The following is a 22,792-nucleotide window of genomic DNA, read 5'->3' as shown; positions in this document are numbered from 1 at the left end:
ACCCTCCCCTGCACCATCTGGCTGGTTGAGCTGCACATGGGACAAACTGGTTTTGGCAGGGACTCTCTCTGTGTTGGAAAGCTGTAACACCAGCAAATTCAACGAAACAGTGTGACAGAATAATCATTGATTAATTTATGCTATCAATAACGCAAGAAAATAAAAATCAACTCCACTCTCATTCCATAAAATGTAACTTCTTTTCAACAGCTGTTTCCACACGAATGCCAATCTTTTCCTCTCCTTTTTCTTTAAAGAAAACCTGATCTTCATAATGTATAATTCAAGTGACGTAGGATGCAATCCTACACATTTTTAGACAGAAAAAAAAAAAATCCTAGAATGCTCAGCATTTCCCAGCCACCATGGTTGGCTGGGGAATGTTGGGACTTGTAGGACTTTTTTCTATCTAAACATGCGTAGGATTACACTCTTAATGGACACAAGCAGCATGCTGGCTACATGGGGTAATTCCTTATGTAATTTGAAAGGCATGCATGTGTATACTGACCATTCATAAAATTGCTTGTTGGCTGCATCTAAGGATGCATGAGATATTTGTTTGATATTGATCAGGAATTACCCTGTTTGCACCTCCCGCACTAAACACAGACTTGAATGCAATCTATGGTCAAAGTCATTTCTGAGTTTGCAATGTGATTCATTTGACCACAAGCGTACATTTGAAAAATGCGCATGAAAATGCGTACTTTTGACAAATATGCACAATACACTTTAATCAATGAGAGAAGAATGTGTACATTCCAAAGGTGCACCCAATTGATGTGTACATTTGGACAAACACACATGGATTTTCATGCAAAAATGAAAAAAAACAAAGATTACAATCTGAGATGGACACAAGATGGAACAAACTTCAAGGTGGAATTTGGAGAACTTCAGCATGCTTGAATTTTTCTTGTACACCCATCCCCAGCTGCATTAGAGTGAATGGCTGCATTCATACTGAGCCCTAGTACAAAATCAGACTGAATCTTTGAGGTATCTGTTCAAGGCAGAGGTGCCTCCACTGATGCTCATTGCCTGCCCCACAGACTGTACGGAAAGCCTGAAATATAAAATTGGGGCATGAAAAAGCTTGACATGAAAAATAATGAATTATTTGATGCAGACAGTGCTTAAGTTCTGGATGCTGTATCCTTACTTTAGTTTACTAAATATGTAGTCATAGATTTTTCTACTGTTATTGTATGATAAAATGTCAGTTCAGTAGTTAATATAAAATAGATGTGAAACAGAAGAGGACTTTTCATAGGTTTTGGAATAAAGCTGAAGAAGCACCCCCCAGAAGAGGGAGGAGAAAGTGTTGGTGGTTTGCAGGATCAAGGGGACTGCAATCTCAATCCTGCTTGCAAGCATCCAAAGAGGGGTGTTCGCTTATGGGCCATGCCTACGTAACCCTTCTCCTGCCACACATTTCCTCTCTCCTCCAAATTCCCCTGACCTGCTGTTTTCACCCCTGTGAGGTTCTAGCCATGTTGTCAAGGTAAACACAGGTCATGGCTGGAGTGAAGGAAGGAAACCAGTAGTGGAAGTGTTAACCTCTCCCTCCAAACTCTGTTCTGACTCTTCTAAATTGCACTTTGCAAGGGAAAATAAAGGGGTGACTACAGTTTAACGTATACTTTGCCTTTTATGTATTTTTTTTTACTTTGCTAAGACCTTTACAATACAATATTTTGCATAGTTGCTCTCACACCAGCTTTATGAACTGTTTCCATTTTATAGCTGTGGAGCTAAGGTTGAAAGTGCGTCTACATATTATTATCAGTAGAAAAATATGACAACCACAAATACATTTCTCACTTTTCTTGCAGGGCTGCAAGCTTTACATCCCAATCCTGTGCATAGTTACTCAGAAGTAAGATTGACTGTGTTGAATGAGACTTTGTCCCAGCTAAATGTGATAGGGTAACTTCCTTAGGGTACAATTCTGTGCATGCTGGGAGTTGTAGGATTGCACCCTTAATCACTTTAATTCAGTTAGGCTTTTGTTGACTATCAAATGAGGGCAAATTGTAATTAGTGAGGTCAAATTTCAATTTGTAGAGCTGAATTGTGTGCTTATTTGTTTTTGAGCTCTTTCAGTTCTAGTGTCTTCCTATAATAGAATAGAAAATGAAAAAAGAAAGTATTAAAGATGACTTTCTTTCTAACAATGAATGGTACGATACCTTTGTTTATTAAATTCTAAATTATCTTACATTTTCATCAATATCTCAAAAAGCCACCTTTGATCATATGCAGAGTTATTTTAATTTAATCTGTTAATCACTTTAAGAAGCAAGTGATTAATTAACTAAAAGTTCTTTAATTGATTGACAGTCCTAAAATTTTGAAATTGAAACTGAAACTTAATTATAATCTACTACAGACATCCAGGTAATGAAGCAATTGTGATAATAGAAGACAATTGAAGAAGATATTAATGCCTTCTACTAGGACTAGTGAAGTTTTTCCCAGGATGGTAAAACCCAGGGCAAAAACTACTCTAGTAAATACTATGCAAACTCTAGTTCAAAATGGGTTTTAGACCCATAGTTGTGAACATCAAAGCCGCCTTTAGCATCCAAAAATAATGATGAATTGTAATTTTAGAACTGAGGGACTTTAAAAATAACTGTTTGTATAGAAAGGGCCTGATCCACAAGCTGGTTGTACCATGCGGCACTGTGGGGGGAACCGGGGGATTGTTGCTGATGCTCACTAGACCTTTCAGCCCCAACAAACCAAGGCATAACTGAAGGCATTGTGGCCAGCTGTGCAGCAACTAGCGAAACTACTGTGGCTTGTGCTTGGCTTAAAAACAACCATTGGGGTATTAGAATATCTGCATCTCTTTGCATTAATAATAAAATATCAGCAGTTTTTCTCAGGATTAAGAACAGTAATTTCTTCTTCTTTTAAATGGCACAAAAGACCACTTGTCTTTCCAAAAATATATTCAAAGGGACTGTACAGCTTGGTTCAATACGTTTGCGCAAACTGTACAGGTTCCTACAAAATCTCACCATAATTTTTCAGAATGTTTTAGTGACATCCAACTGGAGCATACGCACTGCTCAGAGGAATGGATACGAAAGAAAGATAATGAAGCAAACCATCCGAGGAGATGAGAGTTTCCTCTCCAGGTTCGTCCTTGAATAGGCCTGCCATTAAAACATTTCTACAAAGTGACTAAAATAGAAATGTTAATACGATAGGCAGACTATAATTAACTTGTATTTTTTCCTCTGGCAGCATGTTGTACGTATGTAATAATTTTGCACACAAGAAAGTAATGCCACACAATGAGGGAAGTGCATAGAAGCTATGAGTCATAATCAAAGGATGTGATGCTTGCACGGATTATTCATCCAGCATTTTACATAGTTGCTAGAGGTTTTCTCCCGTCTGTTCCTGCTTGGTGATGAAGAATGGTATTTTAATAGGCAGATGGTAGAGACAATTACAGTTTGGGGCTCAGCTGGGAGTTACGTCAGTTTATTGCAAATTATTAGTTGATAAATGCTTCTGTTTACAAGCAAAGTCTTAAGCAGCTTTATAATCAGTTTATCAGCTGTAGCCTGATTTTTGACAGCTTGCCTGAAGGGGTATGCAAACACATCTTCCTTGGTCATTTAGAACTCATGCTGACCATGCAGGGATGCTGACAGGCAGCCCCCTGTGCACCTGTAGATTGCTTAATGTATGCTGCTAGTTGTAATAAAGGTTATATCAGGAGTGGTGGAGGAAGAAGCAGAGACATCGCTTTCTCTCATCAGATGCCTATCGCTTCTAATTTTAAAGGAAAAGTGCCTGATTGAAATGAATGCGTTTTGCACCAATCTAATGCTTACATGAGAAATATCTATGGTGCACATGCAAACGTCCCCCATCCACAAATGCTTCCCCATTCATTTCAATATGCAGATGCATATCCCTTTGCCACCTTTCTTGAAATGCACAGGGCAGCCCACAAATGTGAGAGCGCAGTGTGCACACACACAGTTCTTTTTGTGGCACTTTCCTTCCAGACGTTTTACAAAAACGTATTTCCATTACTGAGAATGTTAGTGCTGAGAATAAATACTAAAACAATCCAAGTATGGCTGGTTAAGGAAGTCCCTACTTCTAGAAACCCCAACGGTTGCTATTTCACCCTTACTTGCAGGAAATCAAACATATGAACCCAGCCCAAGGTGAGGAATTATTTCTAAGGAATTCATGAAAACACACATTCAGCCCAGTTGTTAGATAAATTAAGAAACTATATCATCTGCCTTTGCTTGCAGAAGGACATCACTTTCTACTGACAGCCACGAGACCTAAATTCATGGCAGTGGGAAGATGTGTCCTTTTAAATTCAGCTGCTTATAAGCAAGGATTGGTATTTATGTCAAATATTTAATAGTTTTGTATTCTGGACACTGGTCCTCTTGCAATGGTTTAATGTTAAGACATTTTTTTTACAACCTCCTAATAGAAAGATGCGTATTGACTATGATTAGCTCAGGATTTGAACTAAGGCCCCAGAAGGAAACCTGTAAGCCTCTTAAAAAGAACAGAACTTCTAAGAATATGAATTTAACTATCTCCCCCAGTGGTAAATAAGCTGTGACAACTCAATCAGGGGGAAAAGGCAAATAAAATTTATCACATTTTTCTGTGAATTCTTTTCTTCTAAGGACTGATGTAGTTTGTGTCTCAGTCTAGTGGAATTTTTCATTAATTAGTACACTGTACCACTCACTTGAAAGACACAGACACAAATCCGGATTTATTTATTTATTTATTTATTTATTTCTATACTGCCCAATAGCCGAAGCTGTCTGGGCGGTTCACAAAAATTAAAACCAAACAACACACAATAAAACAATTTAAAATATATAGAACATTAAAACCACAATATAGCAATACAACCACAATAAAATCTAGCAGCAGTGCAGGAGTTTAAAATACAGACTTAAAACAGCAAAGCTAAAAATTTAGAAAGCTAAAATGCTAAAATGCCTGGGAGAATAAAAAGGTCTTCACCTGGCGCCGCAAGGAATACGATGTAGGTGCCAGGCGAACGTCACCAGGGAGCTCATTCCAGAGCCAGGGTGCCACAGCAGAAAAAGCCCTCCTCCTAGTAGCCACCCGCCTCACTTCCTTTGGCAGGGGCTCATGGAGAAGAGCCGCTGACGATGATCTTAGTGTCCGGGCAGGCACATAAGGGAGGAGGCAATCCTTCAGGTAACCTGGCCCCAAGCCGTTAAGGACTTTGAATGTTAACACCAGCACTTTGCATCGGGCCCGGAAATGGACTGGCAGCCAGTGCAGCTGGAAAAGTACTGGCGTAATATGAGCTCGCAGGCCAGTCCCTGTTAACAATCTTGCTGCCCTATTTTGGACCAGCTGAAGTTTCCGGACCGTTTTCAAAGGCAGCCCCACATATAATGCATTGCAGGAATCCAGACGAGAAGATATCAAAGCATGGATCACTGTAGCTAGGCTATCTCTGTCCAGATAAGGGCGTAGTTGGTATACCAGCCTAAGCTGATAAAAAGTGCTCCATGCCACTGAGTTCACCTGTGCCTCAAGTGACAGTTCTGTATCCAAGAGCACCCGCAAACTACGAACCTGATCCGTTAGGGGGAGTGCAACCCCCTCCAGAACAGGTTGAATATCACCTAGCCGGGCAGACGAGCCACCCACGGATAACCATAAAACACAGACTACCAACAAGGTTAAAATAAGGCAAGTCACGTGGCAAGGTAAACTGGTCCCTTTTTAGCAACAGGCTGTTTCAGTTCAATAAGCTACATTTCAGTATTCTAAAAGAAAGGTCATTGGGCAGTGCTACCTTTCAACTGCTCATTGGAAGGACAGATACTGAAGCTGAAGCTCAAATATTTTGGCCACCTAATGTGAAGAGAAAACTCTCTGGAAAAGACCCTGATGCTGGGAAAGACTGAAGGCAAAAGGAGAAGGAGACAGCAGAGGATGAGATGGCTAGATAGCATCACTGATGCAATGAATATGGACTTGAGCACGCTCCGGGAGACAGCGTAGGACAGGAAGGACATATGGCGTACTGTGGTCCATGGGGTCACGAAGAGTCGGACACGACTGAACGACTGAACAACAACAACCTTTCAACAAGCAACCCTTGGCATGCAAAGAAAGAACTTGCAAAATGGCAAATGTAACTTTTCGGTTTTCTTAGCTATGTGTGACAAACAATTTGGAAAAAGTTATCAGTGAATTAACTTCATTATCTCCCTTCCTTTAAAAACGAAGCATGAATGAGAGATCAGTACATGCAATTGATATTTGGTTTTAAATCTGCTGAACAGTAGCACAGCATATCACCTTGCAAGCTGCTGATTAAAGCTGCCATAACTTGAAAACTTGAGTACTTGAGATGTTGTGTAGAGGAGTTCCTACTCAGGGAAAATAAGCAAGATTCCTGCAGCATACACATAGTCCCTTGGGTGCATGTGAAGGGTCTTGCTGATTTGGAGCTGAGATGTGTCCGTTTGCTGCTCTACTCTCTTGCTACAGACCTGATCCTATTAGTACAGAAGAGTCCACAGTGAAAATGAAAAAAAGGCATGTTGTTCTCTTAATGTGTATATACCTAGTTGGTGATTATAATGAAAAAAATTGAGTTTTTCTGCCTCTAAGATGATCAGCATAGTTAGACTGAATCTACTCTGCAACATACTACTTTAGTGGTTCATTCGTTTTGCTACACATGATGTAAAATAATAAAAGTCTTACGTGCATTGCAGTATAACAATAAATATATCAGATTTGTCATCCGGGATAGGAGAAACAAATGGTGTAGTTTTGGACGGAGCATCATAGAAATTGTATGTTGCCTGCCATCAAAGGCTGCAGAGTTTGTACATGTAGGAGCTAAAATTAAGTTTAGAGGCTGAGTATCATTTTACAACGTCCTTTGATCAGTAACCAAGGAAGAAATACAGAAAAACTCTGTGATACCATCTCATTAATCCTAATGTAATACTGAAAGCACTTTCCATTAATTTTATAGAAGTGTAAATTTACACGAGCTGTTGCTGAAATCCTCTATGTGAATGGGCTACTCAATATATGCATGGGGGGGGGGGGAATAACGTTCTACAGAATATTTAGGAGGTACATATACAAGTAAAAAATGTTGAGAATTGTTTAGCAACAGTAAAGACTCTTCACAAAATGCTTTTGATTTATTGCTGTGTATGGTACAGATCCCTATCGGTTATTCTTACACTATTTTATTCAAAAATGTGTATAAACCATGAGTTGGCATGTTGGAAAATACTGAAAAGGCATTAATCAACCCAAATAAACAAGTGCACAGATCTATCAAACAACTGTGAAGTAGTTAATAAATTTTAAGCAATTTTATTATAGAAAGAAGGTTTAAAAGAGTAGTGCTTAATTATCTGGACTCCTCTGTGCTGGGCTCTCTTTTGATTGTATTAATGAAGCAGCTGGCCCATTGTTTCTCTTTAATTCCTCTATTGTTTTAAGAATATGTCAAAGCTCTTTATTCTTTTATCAGGTACTGTGCAGAAGGAACTACACAATACCTCATATTCCTACTGTATTTGCCAATGCACAAAGAAACCTCCAAAGCATTTTTCAAAAAAGGGGCACACATAATTTATAAGTTCCATTCCTTGCACCACTCTACTGTCAAGAATTTCAACAGTATTGGATTTGAATTTATTAGAATTTTTTTTAAGAAAAAAATTAAGCAGTGTGGCTACGTATAGATATATGCAGTTTGTTAATGTCAAAACCCAGAAATCCAGACTGGTACTAGGGAGCATAAATGGAAACTTTTTTTGGTTCAGAAAAGTTATTCTATATAGTTGAGTAAACGCAGACACCTCCCCATGGGAAATATCTGATTGTGGATTTGTGAATTTCCTTTAAATACTTAAAATAAAAGATGAATGCAAACAAACATATTCTTTATAGGGCTGTTTTTGAAATATCTTTTCACAAAATAGAAGCTATTCATTCTGATAGTACCAGGCTGGCTGTGCCTGGGTGTCATTTTAAGTCTGCAGACTAATGCAGGTTGTCGATTCAATGCGCTCTGATAGTCTCCTGACCCTCCTTCACAAAAACATATGTACACAGGAAATGGACACTTCTGCTGCTACCACAGTGACAGTCGAAGGCATTACACACACAAATTAGAAGAAGGAGAGGGGGGAGAGAATCTGCATAACTTAGTTGTACTGTAGGCTGCGGACTGAGGCTGATTACCAGCCAAAAGGAATTTCAAGAGCAACTTTTCTTTGTAAACATCCAGATATCATATGTGCACATGGCAAGAGTCCCATTTTAAGTGGTTAGCAAAGCACTGTTGGTGTAATAGGTGGAGCTTGAATTCACACAACCATTAAGACAGAAGCGCTCTAGACTTGCCTCTGTTTCTGAGATACTCAGAATCCAGGGAGAGCATTGTTCTCTTGCAGTTCACCACTGCTTTTGTCTTAGGAGGAAATTTAAACTATTTTTAGCAATTCCCCTGGAAAGCCAGCACTCTTAAAAGCAATAGAGAGGGACTAATCGGAAGCCATACGGTACCACTGATTTTGAAGGAAACCTCCCCAACTATAGACAGCAGTTAATGCTCTTTTAAAACCGTTAACTGCATACAGCCTTTGTATTTTATATTACTCCTAAAGCAAATGAATGGTACCAAATCGCAAATAAAGATGAACTATTTACTAAATTCTCTTAAGATAATTATTGTTGTAAACAAAGGGAGGAAGAAGACATCATCGAAATTGGTTCCTGTTATATTTCTAGCCATGTTTACTATGTTAAGGTTTGATAGTATGCACAGTTGCATTGATTGTAACCAGATCAATCAACACAGTTGCATTGATTGTAACCAGTTTTTTTCTACTCTGCACTCCCCATCCTCCTGCTTGCTCCACCTTTAACAATTTGACTTCCGCCCACAGTTCTGCCAGTTGGTCCAGTGGAAATAGGCTTCTTGGTGGAAATGAATGTTGGGCGCAGTTCTTCAGGGTTGTTCATGCAAAATGACCCCCGACATAGATTTCAATGAAGAAACATTTGCATGTGCAGATTGGAGCTCCCAACACCTACAAGAAGCTCCTGAGCTGGGACGGCTTATGTAGAAATAAGACCGAACTACTACATCCGATCTACGGTGTAATTGCCACTTTGAACTCACCATGTGGACAGAGCCCTGCTACAGCAAGCCATTTGCACAAACTGCTGTAGATCTCTGTGGTTCACACACAACCCACTTGCCATATGGAGCTGTGCCCGCAGTTGCAGTGCAAGCAGCAACCATGCCATAATATGAATTAGGCTGTAGTTTTATGATGTGTTTTGGATCAGAGTGTGCATACTACTATATCTCTGAGTAAGGCTGTTACTGACTCAATTTTTAGACACACACAGACACACTCTGTCATCTATCTATCTATCTATCTCTGTAGCGTGTGTGTGTGTGTGTGCGTGCACGTGTGTTGAGCTAGGTTTCCATATTTTGATGACCCCAGATGTAGTTTCGTGGTTTACAGCTCCCTATTCCTTGCATTTTCTTCTGTTACAAAACAAATGTCTATTAATCATAGAGATAAATTAGAAGCAATTATGCAAAATAAGGCATCTCAACGATTTTTTTTTTTTTTGCAATGCATTGTGTAGTTATTAACCTGACTTTTTCCATTGTAAGGAGCCATGAATTTCAGATACCTTGGCTGAAGTTCTATGCCTTTACATGAGGTACATTTTCCTTATACACTATGCTATAGGTATGGCCATACAAAATAATTGAGCCTTTGTCAGTGCTGTAGCCTAGCAACAGATAATACTGTTAGGCTACTGAATAGTTCCGGTTTGACAAGTAAGGAGTATTTTTTGTGTTTATCATGTTTGCTAATGATGGGATCCTTTCCAAAGGACTTGTCTTAATCTTAATTAGAGTTTATCTGCAGAGGTCTGCATGACATTCTGCAGGCACTGATTTCATAAATAATAAAAAGAGCACATAAATTTTTTTGGCAGGACTTGGTGATTTTTTGAGGCAACTGATTCTTGTACTAGCAGCATGAATTTCCAAAATGTAATCAACTTTGAACTGTGACTCTATTCTTTCCTCTCAAAATTTGCAGGGCAAATTCACAGCAGTTTTGACAGCAATTATGAAGGTCATTTATACATTTCCTGGAAACCAGATCTGTTTTCACAAGAACCCAGGTCATGAACATTACAAAGACAATCCAGGGCGTCTTTTGTACTGATTTTTTTTTTTTTAAGAAGATGTTTAATTTAGTTAGTGATCATTTCTGAAAAGGTGCTGGTTGCACTAGTGGAACAACCAAAGAAGTAAAGGGGGGGGGGCATTCTAAGATAGCCTTTCCATTTGGTGCAAACTGGATTATCAGTTATTGTTTCAAGTTATAGTTGCCAGTGTCTACTCAGAGTTCAGACCTGCCCCTTTGGAGCAAGATAGGGTACAACTGCTGTGCCTCTCCCCTCCATTCCACCTGTTCCTCTCCCACCCTCACCTCCTACTTGCTGTAGACAATAGGAAGGTGGTTTTGCCCACAGGAGGGACACAAAAGTGGGAAATGGGATGGAAATCAAAATGGCTGCTTCCACTTTCACTGCTTTACTGGCTTTAGTCCATTCAAAGGCATAGTGGACATAATCTCCAGATTGCCCACTGGTAACTAGCCTCAGTGCCTCATTTTACAAATAATGGAGAGAGAAATCACACATGGAAGGGGCTTGCATCAGGAGAGGGTCAAATAAAAGCAGAGAGCATGAGTGAATATTGATACTGTAAGAATAAGTGGGCTTGGTAGAGGATTAAAGTTGCCACAGGCATAAGAAGTGGTAATGCAGAAAGCAGAAAGTCTAGTGGGAAAAAGAAATGATGGAACCCTGGCAGTTGTAGTATTCTGTAGTGTAAATACATGTACGATACGTAAGAAAATATATAGGTCCATTATGCCCATTAACAGGAACTACTTAAGTAACTGCTGACCCAAATCTGTTATTCAAGTGCATAAGGGTGTGAAGGAGTGCAGCCTTAGCGAATTGAACTGACTGATGTCTAGGCCATCCCTATTCCCTACCATTAGGCAGAGTGACGTGACTGCCTCAGGCTGCTGATCTGAGGTGTCATGAAAGGTCAGCAAATTGTTAGCTATTTAATTTGTTATTATTCTAATTTTTACTGCCAGGGAGGGAGGGAAGGAGGGAGGTGCTTGTGGGATTTTCTGCCTCAAGTGCCAAAATAACTTGACTGGCCTTGAGTACTTTGCACTTTGACTGCTTGGAGTGGGGTGAGGGTGCCATCTCCTTCTCCACCTCTCGCAGGAAATGTATTGGGCCAGCCCTGACTTCTGTTTTTTGGTTTATTTCCATGGGACTTAGCAATGCATGCGGAACACTACTTATAGGGAAACACATGACATCGTCTCTTCCTTATCACCCAGGAGATTTATGCAAGGAAGGTGGCAGCAGGCACACACTCATTCTCTGCAAGCGTCATAATGGAGGTTTAGATCCCTCATTCAGGGTTGTTTGTATTCTGTGCCCAAAAACTCCTGTGTGCACCAAGGAAACCTAATAGTTCAGTAATTCAAACAAAGGATTCAAATTAAACAAATCTTCAACTTCTTATTCTGCATTATTTATTTCGCATCCAAGATTTTTCAAAGCATTTGGCTTTTTTTCCACAACAAGTACATTGCCAGTATGATAGCTACTTCCAGTGCTCTGAATTCTGGAAAGCATGGAACTTTGACATTAGAATGGGTATAATACATTTGCTTGCAGTGGTTGTAACCAAATCCCATTCCCAAGGCATTACTAGCAAAGGGTGCACCGTGCATGCGAAGGAACTTTCTCTGCTTTGAAACTTCTGTTTCACTTTGAGGTCTGAGAACTCAGCCTTAGTTTTTTCCTCTCAAACATATTGTCAGTGATGTTGTTTTGTTTGCTCATCTTTGAAAGCTAATAGGACTGGATTAATTAATTGTCCAGGATTCCTCTAAAACAATGTCCTAATTCTTCTATTTAGCTGTTGCATATCATACACTGTTGTTATCTCTTCCACCAGATTTTTTCAACAAGTTGTTTTAAAACTGTAATCTCTTTGAGGAAGGAAAAAAATGAAGTGTACTTGAAAAGGCAGTTATGCTGAAAGATAAACATAGCAATATTACTTATCAAATTGGTACCCGGTTGTGTGTGTTTTTCCTTGCCTAATTAATACAACATCTTAGCTTTTGCTATATATACAAAACCTGTAGAAGAAAAAGCATTATAACCTATAAAGTATGCAGCATCATTTCAGCCATAACTGTGCTGGATATGTATCTAGGCCTGAGAGTAGAGATAACACCATATAAGTGCTTTGCCTGTCTAAACATGTTAAATAAATGAGCATTCACTATCACATTCAAATACATTAGTGCATTACTTGCATAGTTAATTTTCTTTTTAATGCACACCACGTGACACTTACAGCACAGAGCTATAGTGTATCTCACTGTTTGTAGAAAGTTCCTCTTTTAAACAAAGCTTCATTTGAATAAGGTTTTATGAAACAGATCTTTGGCATATCTGAATAGGAAGTTTGGTTGGCATAGAGATAGCAAAACAGTCAATGCGATGATGCATGTTATTATATACGGGATTTTTTTCCCAGAGAAAGATGGCAGCAAATTCCAGCAAAGGGTAAAAATTACTTTACAAGCGTATCTGAACTATGCTTTGCTGTTGTTTGTTACTTGTTTCTCTGTGAATAGTCCCTTACAATGAATGAATATTATATTGTATACAAATAGACGCAGTATACATAAGACATGTTGTCAGGACGAAGGGGAATGAACAGGAAGTTCAATAAAAATACTGACTGAATAGAAACCCATCAAAATACATTTATCTATATTAGTGTTCTAGGAATGTCCATCTTTCATAAGACAAAGGACTGCATTTGAATGAGACAGTGGTTCATACAAGAGTTAAAGAAGTATTGCCTCTTGTTCATTTGCAGCAATGTTTATGCAGCTTCTAGCTATATTTTCAGCATGGCTGCCTCAAAGCATTGGTTAACACTCCTGTAAGGACAGAAAGAGAGCATTAAAGGCAGAGACTTGCCTTCTTTCCCCAACAGCCACCCAAATTAGAACACAGCACTACAGCTGACGTTCTGCACAATATAATTTTGCCAACTAAATCTTTCTGTTTTTGTGTATTTCGGTGCGTAGGGGGCCAGCTTTGGTGCACGACGACAAAAGCCATTGCCGAGGGTGAAGAGCTAATTGCCTTTGTTGTGGATTTTGACTCAAGGCTACAAGCTGCCAGTCAGATGACTCTTACTGATGGGATGTATCCTGCTCGACTGCTGGACTCGATACAGTTGCTCCCTCAGCAAGCTGCTATGGCATCCATTTTGCCGACAGCTATTGTGAACAGTAAGTGCTCTACCACAATTTGTTTCTAAAACAGTATTAATAAAACTAAAAATTTACCATGTCTCATAAGAATAGCAAATGCTTCGGTCTAGATTTCCATAAACTTTCAAGATAAGGGAAAAGCAAGCTATTTTCTGAACTGTACAACTTCAGGTGAGAGACTGTGTGACTGAATGCTCTCCCAAATAAACCATTCTCTGTGAATAGAAAACCAGGTATCAGGGGAAGCATTTTGGCCTAGACTTTTTCCTGACACAGTACACTTGTATGTGCAGCCAGTTGTTATTTGTAATTGTTGAAGAACATTCAAACATGCAATATCGCCTTTACAACCTGAAGTGTCATGGTCCAAAAACAACATTTTTGTTTACTATTATTATTATTATTTGTCAGTGTTTTATAAAATACATTCTGCAAATGGCAAAAAAAATTAAAACAGCAATGAAAGGCACAATCCTATGCATGCTTAAACAGAAAAGAAGTCCTACAACTCCCAGCATCCCTCCAGCCAACCATGCTGGGAACTATAGGACTTCTTTCTGTCCAAACATGCATAGGACTGCGCCCTTACAGTATTATTTTATTTATTTACTTGATTTATACTACACCTTTCCAGCAAAGAAATGGTGCTCAAGGCAACTAAAGGTGCAGTCCTATGCATATTCAGACAGAAAAGGTCCTACAACTCCCAGCATTCCCCAGCCAGCCATGCTGGCTAGGGAATGCTGGGAATTGTAGGACTTTTTTCTGTATAAACATGTATAGTATCGTGCCCTAACAGTAGTAAAACCAAGGTTAAAATAAACTTAATTAAAGCAATCATAAAAACATATAGAATAAAAACATAATTTAAAAGCAGCAATAAAATAAAAGCAACAAGATACAAATTCAACATAAAAGGATAAGGCAAATGCCAACGCTAGTAAAAATCACATAAATGAGGTAAAACCCCAAACACCACAGCCTGTAACCATCATCCTTCAACAGAGATAGATAATAAAATGATGTTATGATGTTTAAAGGTTCACTGACTGTGCTTGGTATTCATAGTGCTGATTGGGTCCCCCCACCCCAAGACAGTTAATTGTCTATTTTTTAAACAACTTTTGCAAACCTTGATGATACCTGGTTCCTGTGAGTGAATAGTGCCATTATGGCCACATATGGATCTATACTCAGGGAATGAGTTTGAAAGGACAGCAAACTGTTTATTATGAATTTATACATTCTTCAAAGACAGTGCTATTTAATTGGACAGTTTTTTCAGCCAGTAAACAATTGTTTTAGTTTCCTGGGGACAATTTCTACACAATGCTTGATTGGGGATCCTCTGAATAGTTCACTAATGTGGCTTTTAGGGAAAACATAACGTATAAATTCATAATGAACAGTTTGCTGTCCCTCTGACTGTTGTTTTCTAGAGGACATGTGTTTCTAGGTAAGCAAGTTGTATATATTACACATTTAAGCACACAATTTAAACCAACCGAGCAAAAAATTACTCCTCACACCTGTTTTCTTTCTAGCGTGTGTGTGTTACTTATTAATTGTGTGCTGTGCTATCATCCTGCTGTTAAATGGGTATTGTTAAAATAAGAAGATCAAGCAGCTTAAACTTGTTGCACTAAGTCTTGTCGGCAGGAATCAACTGTGGCTTACTCGCACCTGGTATTTTTTCTCGTAGAGGATATATTCCCCTGCAAATCTTGTGGCATTTGGTATCGGAGTGAGCGAAATCTACAGGCTCACCTCATGTACTACTGCAGCGGGAGGCAAAGAGAAGGAGCTCAGCTAGCAGAGGAGAATGACGAAAGTATTCAGCAGATATCTAGCATCTGCCCCTTTCCACAGTGCACCAAAAGCTTTTCTAATGCAAGAGCCCTGGAAATTCATCTAAATTCTCACAGTGGTAAGTGGAAGTGAAATAGTTGCTCCACTAGAGTCAGCTTTTCTTTAAACATTTCAAACTTGTTATTTTTTTAACAATCTGCCATGAAAAGTTGTAAGAAGGTGAAATCAAGCACTGAACTCAATGATTTCTGGTTTCTGCTGCCTTGTTTTACTCATCTGTTCCTTACCTGTGCTATTTAAGGTATATCAGTTTCATGACTGTCCTAGCTACAAACGGGCTATAAATGTTGAGTTCACTTGGGTTCTCATTTTTCACTTTTACATTTGGTCTATCCCATTTCCCTATCGGATTGTGGGTTTTCTTTAAAGTTGACATGAAAATTTGCATGTGTTTTTGTGTACATTTTAAATACATTTTTGTATGCATTTCTAAAAGGTGCCCATTTTTGTCTGCACTTTTGCAAACATAAGTATTTTACAATAGATTTTCCAAATAAAGATTTTTTTTCTGCACATTTTGTCCAAATATAGACATTTGCGTGTGCATTTTTTTGAAATAGTTTTGTTTGCCTCTCCCCCTCCCCCCCAAACACACATCCTTCATCACAGACATCAGAAATGAATAGATTTTTATGACAAACTGCATTCTGGGTTGTGTTTAGATTTGGGAAGAGCGGATTTGGTAAGGTTGCATTGAATTGGGAACCAAACAAAGTTCTCACCTATCCTGGTCTAGCTTTATCTGAACAAAATGGAAAGTGTCTGAATGACATACATGAGACAAGTCAAAAGCCATACACAGATGTCCTGGGAGTGGTGCTATAAGAGGGAGAAGCAGTTTGCAGAGAAAGCTAGTGTGGTGTAGTGGTTAGAGTATTGGACTGGGACTCTGGAGATCCAGGTTCTAGTCCCCACTTGGCCATGAATCTCACTGGGTGACTTTGAACCAGTCATTGACTCTCAGCCCAACCCACCTCACAGGCTTGTTGTGAGGATAAAATGGAGAGGAGGAGGATCATGTAAGCCACCTTGGGTTCCTTGCAAGGGGACAAAAGGCAGGATATAAATATAAAAAGAAAGAAAGAATTAAAAACGTTGCAATTATCCCCATACAGCTGATGGAGATGGTCCTGGACCTGGTGTTGAGGAGTTCCAGATTTGTGGACTTCAACAACAACGGCAACACTGCCTTGTCTGATGTGGTTCATGGTCATCATAGGGCTGCCCCAAAATATCATAGCCCAACAGACATGGCTTAGTCACATCTTGGTGCTCTCAACTGAGTGAGGATTTGGGTGTCTGTGGGTGGGTGACTTCTATGTGACACCCATGGTCAAAGGACTCCTTGCTTGAAACTGCTTCTTCTGCAGTACTGGTAAACCCATTAGAATGGTCTGCCCCTGGAGAATGATGGAATCTGAAGAATTCCTTAGAATCCTTGGGTACTTTCCTGTTAGCAAAGTAAGATGCCTCTATGCTTTATAGGTGAGCAGGCCAGATAAGTGAAAAGAAACTTGTGTCCACTGCCGTTCCATTTAGTTTTGCCATCAGCAATGTGTGGAGCACAAGCTTCTTTTCAGTTGCCCTTTTAATTGTTAGTGTGTTATCAGAATTCACCAGAAGGATGTAGTTTGCCCATGCACTTGTGCTGTGCCAAACACCACAAACATAAAAAGCCACAGCTTGAGTGCTTGTAAAGCTACAGAAAGTTCTTTCCTTCATTTCTTTGCAGCCCTATTTGCACTGAGATCTGCATCTCAGGCTCTTTTCTACAGCTGCCCCAGCCACTGAGAAGCAATGCAAGTGGCAAGCATGGAAAGAGCCTTCTCAGTGGTGGCACCTTGCCTGTGGAATGCCCTTCCCAGGGAGGCTTGCCTAGCTCATTTTGCTGTGATACTGGCATCCAGTGAAGACCTTGTTGTTTTCCCAGACCTTTTAACATTGTTAACTTTTGAAGTTTTGAATTCTTTTCAGCCGCTGTGAGTTTATTGTTTGGAGTTTTATATTTATTGAGCTCTTTTGTTCTTGTCGGTGTCTTGTAATATATGTAATTGTATTTTATTTTTTTCTCTTTTGTAAACTGCCCTGGGAATGCCTATTGGCCCTTGAAGGGTAGAATATAAATTTCAGAAGTAAAGAAAGAAGATTTATAATTGCTTTTCATGAAGTATTTAATGGGGGATGAAAGAGTCAAATTAGCTTGCTGTAAAAAATAATCTTTTTTTTACCCTTCTCACAGGAGTAAAAATTGAAGAATTTCTTCCTTCGGGTTCTAGCCTGAAATGTACAGTTTGCAACTACACTGCAGACTCTGTCATTAACTTCCATCAGCATCTGTTCTCCCATCTCACTCAAGCTGCCTTCAGATGCACACACTGCCATTTTGGCTTCCAGACTCAGAGGGAGCTGCTGCAGCACCAGGACCTACATGTCTCTGGCAACAAACTACAGCGAGAAAGCGATGCTGAACACTCTCCAAGTGGCAATGAAGAGACTTTGCAGGCAACTGCAGACCTGCTGAACAAAAACGATGGTTCCCAAAGCCAAAAGACAATGCAGACGAAGGATGCAAGTTCTGACACAGAGCTCGACAAATGTGAAAAAAAGACTCCCCTTTTCCTTCAAAATCAGAGGCCAGAAACGCAGCCAGCCACAAATAAGCAAAGCTTTTCCTACACAAAAATAAAATCTGAGCCATCTAGCCCAAGGCTTGCCTCATCCCCAGTCCAGCCTAATCTCGGTCCTTCTTTCCCCATGGGACCTTTTCTGTCTCAGTTTGCATTTCCCCAGGACATCACAGTGGTTCCTCAGGCTTCTGAGATCTTAGCCAAAATGTCTGAGTTGGTCCATCGAAGGCTGAGGCATGGAAGTAACAGTTATCCCCCCGTCATATACAGTCCTCTGATGCCAAAAGGAGCTACCTGTTTTGAGTGCAACATAACATTCAACAATTTGGACAACTACTTAGTACACAAAAAGCATTACTGCAGCAGTCGATGGCAACAAATGGCAAAGTCACCGGATTTTGGCAGTGTTTCGGAAAAAATGCCTGAGGCCATGAGTCCCAACAATGGTCAAAATTCTATCAACATTTTAAGTACTACACCTCACACTTCAGACCCAGAGAATCAGCTCCTCCAAGCATCCTGCATCAACTCCTCAACTGTATTAGATATGATTGGGCCAAACAGTAAGGGGCATGAAAAAGACTTTTCAGCACAGGTAAAGAAGCTGTCAAATGCTGCCAACAGTGATGAGAAGATGAATGGGAAACCATCCGATAGCAAGAACTCAGCTACTGCTCCTTTAATAGAAGGAGAAAGTGATCCCAACAAAACCACATGTGAAGCTTGCAATATTACTTTCAGTAGGCATGAAACGTACATGGTCCACAAGCAGTATTATTGTGCCACACGCCATGATCCTCCACTTAAAAGATCTGCTTCCAACAAAGTACCCGCCATGCAGAGGACAATGCGTACACGCAAGCGAAGGAAGATGTATGAGATGTGCTTACCAGACCAAGAGCAAAGGCCACAGTTGGTCCAACAACGTTTTCTTGATGTGGCTAATCTTGCCAATCCATGTACATCTTCTCAAGAACCAACAGACAGCCTTGGAGAGTGCTACCATCCTCGCTGTGATATCTTTCCAGGAATAGTCTCAAAGCATTTAGAAACATCACTGTCCATTAATAAATGTGTCCCAGCCTCAAAGTGTGACACACCACATTCCACAGTTTCCTGTTTGGAGATGGATGTACCTATAGATCTCAGTAAAAAATGTTTGCCCCAATCCGACAGGACGTCCACGTCCCCTAAAAGATTACTGGACTACCATGAATGCACAGTGTGCAAGATCAGTTTTAACAAGGTAGAGAATTACTTAGCCCATAAGCAGAATTTTTGCCCTGTCACTGTGCATCAGCGTAATGAAATGGGACAACTTGATGGCAAGGTATTTCAAAACCCAGAAAGTGAACGGAACAGCCCTGAGGTCAGTTACGAACGAAACATAATCAAATGTGAGAAAAATGGAAACTCGAAACAGTCTTCTCCCAATGGAAACTTGTTTTCTACGCACTTAGCAACTCTTCAAGGACTTAAGGTCTTTAGCGAAGCAGCCCAGCTCATTACTACAAAAGAAGAAAGCAAACACTTGTTTCTTCCACAATGCCTTTACCCAGGAGCAATAAAGAAAGCTAAAGGAGCAGATCAGCTTTCTCCATATTATGGAATAAAGCCAAGTGATTACATTTCTAGTTCCCTTGCCGTTCATAATAATGATGCAGATCAAAGCACAAATGCAGAAGGTGATTCTCTGAAAGGTCAGACCCCCTCAAACGGGTGCCCTGTTCAGAAGAAGGAGTCGCTGCCCTTATTGCCAAAAAACAGAGGCATGGTTATAGTTAATGGTGGACTAAAACAGGAGGAAAGGCCTGCAGCAAACCCACAGCAAGAGAACATTTCCCAGAATCCTCAGCAGCATGAAGATGGACACAAATCTCCATCTTGGGCCTCTGATAATGCTTTAGCTGCCAATGAAAATGTATCTCCAACAATTCCTGCCGCAGAAGAACAGTTATCTAGTATAGCAAAGGGTGTGAATGGATCCACTCAGGCTCCCACCAGTGGAAAGTATTGCCGTCTGTGTGACATCCAGTTCAACAACCTATCAAACTTTATAACTCATAAGAAGTTTTATTGCTCGTCACATGCAGCAGAACATGTCAAATGAAAGTACTTGGCCCGCCTTTGGTACCTGTGTTTAGTATGTTGTTCCATGCAAGTCTGAAAGAGACCTGTTTGTATTACTTCTGGACAATCAGGCATTACTTCATTATTGCTGAGTTGAAGACTTTAAAGGTGTACTTCCATTACGGTCCATTAGTAAAGTGTATTCTTGGTGCCATTTTCAAAACAATTAATTTATTTTACCAGCAGTATTCATAGCTGTAGTTTTTTTTATTTAAAAAAACTTTATATTAAAGTCATTTGTAATGTTATTGTATAGTTATTGTGTAGCACATATGGTTTGCACTGTATAGTAGATTTTAAAGAAAATAGTCACAAACTATACGGAAAAGCATTTTAGAAATAGCTTCAAAAGCACCTGTGTATCCTATTTTTTTCCTTAAATGCTATTGCAGATATATGTAGATGCTAAAATATAACTTGCAAAAAAATTTCAACTATGCTGTAGAGTTCGCCTTAAAAATTCAATTTTTTTGAAGAATTTGGCTCAGTTTGCACTTTATATTTTAGCAAATACAGTACCTTAGTCACTAGGCTTTGCATTTGTATGTAGCAGTATGTTTCTGTCTACTTTCTTAACCTGAAACGTCCGTTAAAAAGAAGATGGCATTTTTTTCCTTGTATAGTACTTGTATTTTCTTTCGCTGATGCATCTCTGTCTCGATTTTTAAACCTTTGCTGTTAAATGCAATACTTTATAAATGAACAAAAATTACTGGAAGCAGTATTGTAAGTTATGAGGTCATATCTATCAGTTTTCTTTTGAAAGGCACAGACAAAATGAAATCCTTAACTCAATGCTGCAAGTATGAATCTAATTCATTTATAAGATATATTTAAATATAAAAGTAGCAATACTGCAACTGGTGATCACAGAGATAATGTTCTACTTCTGATAGAAATAATTTCTCAACAAATGTTGTTACTATGCATGTATATGGATGGAATAAAATTCCAGATCGTCAGACTGGTCTGGCAGTAATTTATTTGTTTGAAAATACTTCTAAAGCTCAATAAATTAAGTGGCTGGTTGTGGAATATACTGATGTTGTATGCTCTACAGTTAATACCGATATCCCAATAAACACCCTGCAAGGAGAGGGCCTGAAGTTATTCAAGCATGTAGTCTTTCATCAGGCTGCTCTAGATCCAGTCACGTGACCTCTTCCCCCCTGCCCCCTCAGGGTTGGTGGTGCCACTGGACAATATTCATCTTACTGTCCTGAGTTCCAGTTTCAGCACTACACACTGAGAATATTAGCGCAAGCTGACATAATCAGTATGTTTGTTTTGGCTTGCTAAAAAGGCAATCCACACGGGGCTCAGCACATGTCAGGAACAATCATTAACCCCTTAGCACACGCAGTCAGATCTGCAACTCAGAACAAGCCCAGTCGGGGTGAATAAAAAGATAATCAGGAAAGATGGGGGGTAAACACCATCACTGTTGCAACTATACACCAGTAAATTCAGTTTCATTATCGTGTCGAGGAATACATGAAGCATAAGAGGTTCAAACCCATTATCAAAGAATTATATGAATGCACCAGCTAAACCTTTGAAATCTACGTCCCACCCTTGCTCTGCTCAGACCTCACTGAACTATTTTATTATTTATTTATTTGTGACGTTTTCATACTGCTGAATATAAAATCCCTCAGCGGTTCACAATAAATATTTAAATACATTTGAATACAACATTAAAAACACAACATTTAAAGCACAAAAATTGAAAGAACTACAGTAAAAACAATTCAAGAAGCAGCAAAATGGAGTGACATGATTAACTTATTTACAGCCCAGGGAAATCCTGAGTGAAAAGCTGTGTTTTCAAGAGGCGATTAAAAAATGTCCCATTTTCTGCCTCCCAAACTACACAAGGGAGGGTCTTCCAGAGGGTGGGAAAGCCCTCCATCAGGGTTCTTCATGGCAACATTCCATACCTTTTGGAATGACCAACAAGGCCTCCACTGATTATCTTAAATGTTGCCTAAAGGAAGGCGGACTGCTAGGTATCTTGGTCCCAAGGCATCAAACTTACAAGGGCTAGCAGCACTACATCCCTATATCCATCCCAGGCCAGTAGCTTGAATGCTCATCCACAGGACCCAAGCACTGAGGGAAGGGGATGGAAATGGGTACACTTTACCAAGGCATGGAGATCTAGGGGGGGCCCAGCCCAGGCTGCAACCCCATTACCGTAACAAAACAAATTGAGGCCAAGCTTGAGGATATTTATGGAAACTTATTTCCTTGTATCTATTGTCAAGATCTGAAGCCACTCATAAGCAGTGTTAGAGCAGAACAAGCAACATCCTGAAGAGTGAGTTTCTAGCCTAGCATAGAAAATGTGCTCATGCTGTTAAACTAAAGATTTGTGCTTTCCTATGTGACATGCTCTCTCAAGAACTACCAGTCCCAGAGTTCCTTCTGCATAGGCAGGAGAGAGAGACAGCTAGTGAGAGGTGAAGCGGGATCATTTTGTTTGGGAGAGGAGCAACGTTAAAAGTTTGTACACACACACACACACACACACACACACCCCAATGCTTGGGCTCTCTATTAGTGCTGTGCCAAAAATTTTGATTCTTCCATTTTTGGCATTTTGTGGGGGTGGGGGTGAAATGAAAACTCTGGTGAAAGAGGCTGAGAGAGTTGAGAATTTTGGAGAATTTTCTCCTTGGGGAGAGGGACAAGGTTTCC

The 22,792-nt window shown here is 39.7% G+C and overlaps 1 protein-coding gene across 1 annotated transcript in view; it reads left to right on the top strand.

Annotated features, from left to right (window-relative positions):
* Positions 1–21,124, top strand: part of ZFPM2 (zinc finger protein, FOG family member 2) — a 486,615-nt gene extending 465,491 nt beyond the window's left edge. The window contains exons 6-8 of the mRNA XM_084848943.1: positions 13,278–13,484; positions 15,169–15,393; positions 17,575–21,124. Coding sequence (XP_084705069.1) covers positions 13,278–13,484; positions 15,169–15,393; positions 17,575–20,072 — 2,930 coding nt within the window. The 3' untranslated portion in view covers positions 20,073–21,124. The remainder of the gene's footprint in view (positions 1–13,277; positions 13,485–15,168; positions 15,394–17,574) is intronic.
* The last annotated feature ends 1,668 nt before the right edge of the window (positions 21,125–22,792 follow it).

This window comes from Heloderma suspectum, chromosome 4, assembly GCF_057233095.1.
Source record: "Heloderma suspectum isolate Gila_16-S chromosome 4, 16-S_ref, whole genome shotgun sequence".
NCBI lineage: Eukaryota > Metazoa > Chordata > Lepidosauria > Squamata > Helodermatidae > Heloderma > Heloderma suspectum.
This window is presented reverse-complemented; position numbering and strand designations above follow the sequence as displayed.